The 8,733-nt window shown below is 44.1% G+C and overlaps 1 protein-coding gene across 1 annotated transcript; it reads left to right on the top strand.

The window, feature by feature from the left end:
* The first annotated feature begins 1,331 nt into the window (after positions 1 to 1,331).
* Positions 1,332 to 7,752, top strand: apobec2a (apolipoprotein B mRNA editing enzyme, catalytic polypeptide-like 2a). Its single transcript, XM_083669206.1, has 4 exons — positions 1,332 to 1,840; positions 4,286 to 4,504; positions 4,788 to 5,144; positions 6,420 to 7,752. Exons 1-3 carry the CDS (start codon positions 1,545 to 1,547, stop codon positions 5,095 to 5,097), a joined length of 825 nt encoding a protein of 274 aa, XP_083525332.1. The 5' UTR covers positions 1,332 to 1,544; the 3' UTR covers positions 5,098 to 5,144; positions 6,420 to 7,752.
* The last annotated feature ends 981 nt before the right edge of the window (positions 7,753 to 8,733 follow it).

The following is an 8,733-nucleotide window of genomic DNA, read 5'->3' as shown; positions in this document are numbered from 1 at the left end:
CACCTACAGGGGGAGATGGGCAGGTGGTACTGGAGATGGAAAAAACCCCTCTGCATTGAATTACACAGAGAAGATTTACTGAGAGATTGGTGCACTGCTATATCCCTTCATTAATAACGTTGTAGTTGATTGTGAACACATCTAGTTTGTTGAATAGATCGAGGCCAAGGCCGTGAGGATGATTAGGAGTACATTGGCTTTAGTAGACTGATGTTGTTTCATGAAAAACATTCTGTATTCAAAAGGTGTGCTATTGGTTGACATAGCAATCCTGGTTGTGCAACAGGTGTTTATCAATATTCCTTGACCTTTTCGATCTGGAGTGCACTTACTGTAAGTGTAAATGGCCAACCTCCAAGATCCAAAGTGGCGAGTCGGATAACCTGTGACCCCATTGTTGTGCTTTTGCATAATTAACCATGTCATGCAGAGCTCAATCTAATAAACCAAAGTGCAGACATTGGCTTCTAGATAATCAGATCCAGAATAGCCCATAGTCCTATTTCGGCTGTCCAAGAACCAGCCCCAGAGCCAGAGACCCATATCATCTATCTATCAACCCACTGCCCTGAAGGCCTCTACCCTCCCTCTCATGACAGCCTCCCTCGCTAACATATCCTTCCTTCCTCTTTGATCTCCGCTGTTTCCTCCTGTTCTCCTTTCTAAACACCACTGTATCTTCCCCAAAACTCTCACAGAATCTGTGGTATCTACCAATCTGCTGTCCCTTCTCTGTCCCCACTGCTGTCCCTGCCTCCCTCTGGCAAAACCTACCTCCCTTGATCTGCTATCTCCATTGATCTTCCTAAACCACTACCACCCCCTATCAAATCCCCTTATCATCTACCTGTAGGCCTAAGCCTTCTGTCCCAACAGCAACCCTCTAACACCTCCCTGGACTCCTCCTACATAGAACACTATCTCTCTCTCTCTCTCTCTTTCTCTTTCTCTTTCTCTCTCTCTCTCTCTCTCTCTCTCTCTCTCTCTCTCTCTCTCTCTCTCAACAATGGATTCTCATATCACTGTGTACACTCTTCTGTCTCGTCTGTCTCACAACAGACAAATTAAGAACCTTTGAACCCTCTACCCCCTAAAGTCCTGACCCCACGCAAGCAGGGCCATGTCCTCTCTCGTCTTTTCCCCCTCCCCTCCCGATGGAGTCTTTTTTAATAGAACTGACTGGACGGAGAGCTGCAGCTGCCTGTATGTGTCCACGCCACCTCTCTCCTTTCCATACTTATCCAGTTCCTCCCTCCCACTCTCTCTCTCTCTCTCTCCCCTATCTCTGCGTTCTCCCTCTCTCTCTATCTAACTGCCATTCCTCTGCTCTCTCTCTCCCCAACTCCCTGTCTCTCCCTCTCTCCCTCTACCATCCCTCTCTCTCTCTCTCTCTGCAATTCTCTTATATCTGCCTCAACTGTCGGACCTACCCCTTCGACCCTCTCTCTCAAACTTCCACTCCTTACACACACACACACACACACACACACACACACACACACACACAGACCTGCAGGACTACAACACTCCCTGGACCAGTCACCATGGCCGACAAGAAGCCAGCCGGCACAGCCAGCAGTCGCTTGGGGGTGAAAAGGAAGGAGAAGACTCCGGGGGCGGAGGTAAAAAAAGAGACGAAGAAGAAGGAGGTGAAGAAGGAGGTGAAGAAGGAGGAGAAGAAGGAGGAGAAGAAGGAGGAGAAGCCCCCCGTGGAGGGGGATAAGATGGAGGTGAACGGAGAGGCCCCGGCGGGCGAGGGAGCCACGGCTTCTGGAGCTGCAGCTAATGGAGAGGACCAGGTGGAGGCTATGGAGCTACCGCCGTGGGAAATCATCGCTGGGTGGGTGACAGATCAGGGGAGGCTGGTGGAGGTAGAAATCAGAGAACGGGGCTCATTGTAATGCATGGAACGGAATGAGGAATGGTATCAAACCTGGGGGATTTATTCTATACTGTAGACCAGAGCTGAATTTCAGTGTACAGAATGCATGTGTGTCAGTACTCTATGTGTGTGTCTAGTGCTGCTGGTGGAAAACCTATAACCCCCTCTTTGGGGATCAATATCAGAATGTCCGAAAGTATACTACTTAGCAGGGCTACATTTCTGGTTTCAGATGCATGTTTATGTATATTCTACAGCTGTTGTTCTGACTTGACTTGGAATAGCTTGAACAGGGTAACTACATGGCATAAGGGTACCTTCATGTAAAGTTGTGTCAAATGACCTTTAGAGAAATGTTGAGGGCTTCAGCCACTGTGAGGGAAGCGGCTCTGTCATTCTGATTTAACGGGTAAATCACTGGAATTGTGGAACAGCTACATGGGAGGTTGTTGTGTGACTGTACAGACATGTGGAATTCATGGTTCATGGTTTGAACTAAACAAAATTGAAGGTCACTTTTGTGATTTTAAAGTGTTCTTATTAAAGGCCCTCAGCATAGTGTGCCGAACTAATCATTCAAACTCATATTTGGTAGTAGTATTCGGATTCAGTCCCAATGTATATGGACTAATTCCATAATAATTGATTTGATTTGTGGGGGCTTAATGTAATCTGCCTCCACAGATTCCGTCTGGCCGAGTCATTGGCCTCTCCAGAAGCCTGGTTTTGGAACTTGCACAGTCATTGGTTGGTTATAAGTTTCCTGGGTCGAGTTTCAAGTGAGGAGCTTAGTTCTGACTGAGACAGATGATGATCCATGTTAGGGAGGGGGGTATGATATACTGGGGAGAAGGGGGGAAATCCCCTTTAGTTTAGTTGTTGTCACTGTTCCAACTGGAAGCTCAATTGATGGTCTGTGTGTATGTGTGTGTGTGTGTGTGTGTGTGTGTGCGTGCGTGTGTGTGTGTGAGAAGAGATGGCGGTAAATGTGTTCATGCTGGAAATGTTATTATGGAATTAGATTTAGCGATGGTGCATTCTGAGTGTTCAGAACAAAGGGATAAGGGACCAATAACATGGAGTACATCCTAATCACCAGCTCTGTAAGAGTGTTGCACACACTCTTTCATCAGTACAAATAAAGTAGTCATGGCGAGAAAACATGATTGACATTATAGGCTTTTAGATCTTGTTAAGAGTTCTGTGTAGGACAGAAACAGAACAGTAGAAAACCATGAATAAGGGACACTGTAGGAAATATGAACTGGACATACAGTATTTCAGTTAAAATGACAAGAGCAAATGTCCACAATACATAATATTCTCCTGAGATGATAGCATCCTACCCTTGTCTCTTGCTAGAGCTGGTCTCTGATTTCAAATGAGTAGACTGGTAACAGAATTAAGCCATATCTGTGATTACCCCAAGGAAGGAAGGAGTGAAGGATGCATCTTCTAAGTTCTGGAACGGTGCCACTGTGAGTGGCATGTCTCTTATAGCCAAGGCTGACTAATGGGAGACCCAGCAGCCTGAGGAATTATAACTCAGTTGATGAGTTTACACTCATGACAACAACAACCCTCAGTCATCTCTATGTGAATGTATGGATTACTCACTGATTACTAGTCATGGATTTCCCCCTCAGGGTTCAGTGAACAAGCCATCAAAACACCCAAACATGACATTTTCGAAATGGCCGACTATATAAAAAATATTTCCTCGGATCACGTTTCCTGAATCCTTATCACTGTATGGTTGTGCTTGTGTGCACTCTTGAGACTTAAATTGTGTATGTTGCTTCATGCTGTAACTGTTAACACCAGAACTACTTCAATGCAACTGTTCCCATGAATCATTTGACAGTATTTTCTGTGACTGGAATAGAAGGGTGACTTGATGGCTATCCTAGAATAGACTGGGGTTGTGTTTTTGCAATGTTAGAGTTGGTGGCTAAAATCTGATTTGTGGCTGGATAATGCCAACCATTAAAGTGTTGAGTGATTTTGGGTGGACCACACAAAGCTTTTTAATGGAGAAGTTGGTCATGGAGTCACAAGTCTAATAATAAAGAGCTAGCATTTCACACTAGGCTGACCTGGCGCCCTAAAATTAGCCCTGCTCTACCCTTGCTGTGCAGGCTGATCTATCTGTTGGCTATTCCAGCAACCCCCTCCTCTCTCTCTAGACAGCTGCAGGGCTTCTTGAGCGTTTTGGGGGCCATTTTGCCAACCTGTTGTGGATTCTTAGTAAGACATTTCAAAATATACTTGTTAGGTTTAAATCTTCACTTTTAATTCTTGTTCGTCAGTCAATTGTTCCTGCAAATCACATGACAAGATGAGAAACAACCAAGAAAGGCCTATGCATTAACCCCCATCCCCTTGTTCTATTTCTCCTCTCAGGGACCGTATCAACCCATTCTTCTTCAAGTTCCAGTTCAAGAACGTGGAGTACTCCTCGGGCCGCAACAAGACCTTCCTGTGCTATCTGGTGGATCAGGGACAGGAAGGGATGATGAGGGGCTACTTGGAGGATGAACACACAGGAGCCCACTCTGAGGAGGCCTTCTTCCTGCAGATCCTCCCTGGATACGACTCCACCATCAAATATGCCGTCACCTGGTAGGTGTCTCAAATACACCGTCGCCTGGTCATTTCCATGTAGCATAGTTAGTTGTAGCTAGCTTAACATCTAGTTAGCAGTGATTGCACCTGGTATGGGTCCAAGGAGCACAGTTGGTTATAGCTTAGTATCTAGCAGTGATGTCCCCTGATACGTGTCCATGTTGCATGGTTGGTTGATTGCTAGCTTGGCATCTCATAGTGATGTCACGTGGTGCATATCCATGTAGCAGAGCTGACACAAATTGAGTCCAATACTTCTATATCTCATCCCTCCTCCTAGGTACGTCTCGTCCAGTCCCTGCGCGGCTTGCGCTGCAAAATTAGCCGACATCCTCAAGGCAAGGAAGAGCCTGAAGCTCACCATCTTCTCAGCCAGGCTGTTTGAGTGGGAGGAACCAGAGATCCAGGAGGGGCTGAGAGCTCTGGCTGCAGCCGGCTGCAAGTTGCGGGTCATGAAACCCATGGACTTCTGCTACACCTGGGACACTTTTGTAGAACAGGAGGAGGAGGAGCGATTCGTCCCCTGGGAAGACTGTCAGGAAAACTACGAGTACTACCAGGAGAAACTGGCTGAAATACTCGGCATGTGACTCCCATGGACGTCGATGATTGGTTGAAGTCACGTCGGCCTGTTGTGGTACTTATTTCCCCCTAAAATAGCTGTCCAATTGGTCCATGATGTCAACATTTCCAGAGCCTGATTATCAATACTTTGGAGTGCAGTCATAGATCATATTTTCAAACCAATAACAACTGTCATCTTACGAGTACAAAAAGAAATACAATGCCCCATATACAGTACAATTCTATTGCAGCAACCAACCAGACAGGCACTCTGCCATATCATGTAGGGAAGAGCCACTGAGGAGCCAGAGACAATAAATCTAACGAGGATGATGCCAGAGAGAAAGACAAATCGATACTGTTGGTGCAACTCCTGATCTAGAGAGCCAAAATGGTGGGCCAGCTGCCAATAGGACACTGTGGAAGGCAGGGGAAGGGGGAGACAGAGGGAGACTGGGTGAGGCAGTAGGACATATGTGAGGCAGGTTAACAAGGCGGTATAGCTGGAAAGGGGGAGAAAGAAGGAGGCAGGAGGAGACAGAGGGAGACTGGGTGAGGCAGTAGGACATATGTGAGGCAGGTTAACAAGGCGGTATAGCTGGAAAGGGGGAGAAAGAAGGAGGCAGGAGGAGACAGAGGGAGACTGGGTGAGGCAGTAGGACATATGTGAGGCAGGATAACAAGGCGGGATGTCTGGAAAGGGGGAGAAAGAAGGAGGCAGAAGGAGGCAAGAGGAGACAGAGGGAGCAAGGGACAGACAGGTGAGGCAAGGGAATGCAAGGATGAAACTGGGGGAGGCAAAGGGAGGCAGGGGTTCATTATTAACTACTGCTTGTTAGGACTTGAACACGAGCAGGGACAGGATTACCATGAGTCATCAAGCAGCTTCATAATCAATCAGACAGGCCTTCAAGCTTATCTTGAATCCTTGCGTTTTGACCTTCAGTGTAATAGCAAAGGTCCTTCATACCAGTCAGCAAAACATGAGACACGTGCTATTGATCTTCTCGCATGTCTCTCTTTAATTGGTGGACCGGATGTCTATTTCATGAATTGTAAATATTTTTAAATGTAGCCAGCATCAAAGAGGACTGTTTGAAGCACACTTATGATATTTTGGGTTAGAAGATATCAGTAACATACTGTCCCATTCGGTTTTGTTGTTTCAATGTCTGCTCTCTTCTCTCTCTCTGTCTTTCTCCCCGTCTCTCTCATTTTCCTTGTCTACTCTCCTCTACTGTCTCTTCCTTTTTCAACGTACTTCTATCCTATCTCTCCATCACTCTCCTCCTTCTACCTGTCATTATGTTCTCCAACCACCCCCCCTTTTTCTCTCATTATCTCTCAGGACATCAGGACACAGGAAAGCTGTTGGCCCAGAATTCGCCCATCACCTCCAACCTCCACTGAAACAATCAAAAAGCAGTTGTCTGTGCTGGTTAATTTGTAAAACAATTCACAACCTCAAGATGCAGTAGAGGCTCTACAATACTGCATTCATTGGAGACATTGCACTGGTTACTAAAAACACTCATAATTATATATCATTATAATACATTCTAAGTTATCATCATTAATTTTTCCTTCAGTATCCCCAAATGTATTATTTTTCACAACTGCACTAATGGTATCTAGCTCTCGTCCAGGATGATAGAATGATTCGTTATTACTCATTTCCTAGATATCGTTACAGTAATACCTAATTCTCAAGACTTTTTCACAATATTTTTTAATAGCAGTAGTGTGTTATTGTTGTTGTTATTATTATTAGGAGAAATGTAGTTAGTGAATGTGACCTGTGCATTATGATTGTTGATATAAGACAGATATCAATATCTTTGCTTAAAGGTAGACTCTGGGATATAACGTCATGCCAGGAAGTCACAGCAACTTTTACCAAAGATATTTGGAGGAAGTAAAGATGTGAACAATGGTAGGCACTCATTGGACATGAGCGCCGTCGCGTTGCTATTAAAAGACTGTGGAATGTTCATCACACAATAACAACTCATCAACAGCACTGAAAGACTGGGGCTGTGTTTCAATCAATAGGGTAATCCCGATTCCCTTCAGACTGTACAGGGTAAATCTGCCCAGGGAACTATGTAGTGCCCTGAGTAGAAAAACGGATTAGTTCGGAATGCCCTGCAACATCATCAAACTGTGACACATGTGACATGTATCACAGAGATATGAACAAAAGATCTTCACCAGACATTTATGCTAACCAACTACAGACAGTATTTTAAGTTAGATGTTACACCGCTAGCTAGTACGTTAGCTGCTACTGTAGTTATATTGGCAAGCCATAACATATGCATGTCAGAGTTGATCATTACCACTCGTTTTTTGATCGTCTCTGTTTTTAAATGATCTCTGGTAGCTTCGCCCCGCTCTTTTCCCATTGACATCATATCCCAGTCTACCTTTAACACATTTTGTTGTGGCAAAAAACATTCTTGTTACTTGGTGTTAGTTTTTAAAAAGTGAGTGAATGATAAAGTAAAGCTATTTTTTTACTGGAGGAATGAAAACTTGGAGGAGGTGCATTTGTACACTAACATTATCCTATATTAATACACAAAGTGACAAATAAAGAGGTGTGGAGTTGATCAAATGTTGTTTCGTTGCACACAGTCTACATTTAGTTTGATATTTTCTAATTGCTCAGAATAAAAATTATCTATGCCCAAACATTTGAGCTTAATAATATTAATGTAATATTATTTGTAATTGAATTGAATGTGTTTAATCATCCAATAACTACTATTTCAGTTGTACTATTCTGGTTCATTGATTGCGTCATCACTCCAACTTTAAAAACACCATTACCCTTTTACCTTTATTACATAGCTCTGATCTCACTAATATTCGTATCATTGTCTGTACTTGTGGCTTGAATTCCTTTAAAGCTGCCCTCCACAAGTGGGAATTTACAACGTAAACAGTTAACAGCGTGGACAACATGGCATTGTGTGTAGAAAAAAAAAAGTAACCAGGAGACATTTGATCAACACAACCCTGAAAAGTTTAGGTTTATAGCGAACATTTTGGAAGATAGCAGTGAGGTTACTCCCAGTATGCATCTTCCGCAGTCCAAGAGGAGGTGTGTAAACAACAAGTTCACACAACAACAAGATTGTCCCTGTGCTACTCTAACCTCAAACCTTACTATAATTTTACTAATTGTTTAAGGGCAGTTTCTTAGCAAAACTGGTTACATTTACAAGCCGCAAGACCATGTTTTCACGTTGTAATCAAAGTGGTTGGCCAGCCAATTTCCACTTGCGGAGGGCCGCGTTAAACGGAGGAATTCAGAGTTGTTGAGTTAGATAAAGACCACTCTTCAGTGGCGCCTGAGAGGGGTGTGTCTAAGAACCAGAATGTTGATAAACGAGCACCAGTTTCCAGTCATAGATCGGAGTGTTGCTATTAAAAGACTGTGGAATGTTCATCACACAATAACAACTCATCAACAGTATTGAAAGATTGGGGCTGTATTTCAATCAATAGGGTAATCCTGATTCCCTTCAGACTGTACAGGGTAAATCTGCCCAGGGAACTATGTAGTGCCCTGAGTAGAAAAACGGATTAGTTCGGAATGCCCTGCAACATCATCAAACTCTGTTGTATCACAGAGACGTGAACAAAAGATCTTCACC

This window comes from Argentina silus, assembly GCF_951799395.1.
Source record: "Argentina silus genome assembly, chromosome: 4".
In the NCBI taxonomy this organism is placed as follows: domain Eukaryota; kingdom Metazoa; phylum Chordata; class Actinopteri; order Argentiniformes; family Argentinidae; genus Argentina; species Argentina silus.
The sequence above is the reverse complement of the archived record's forward strand: the minus strand, read 5'-3'. Positions and strand labels throughout refer to the sequence as shown.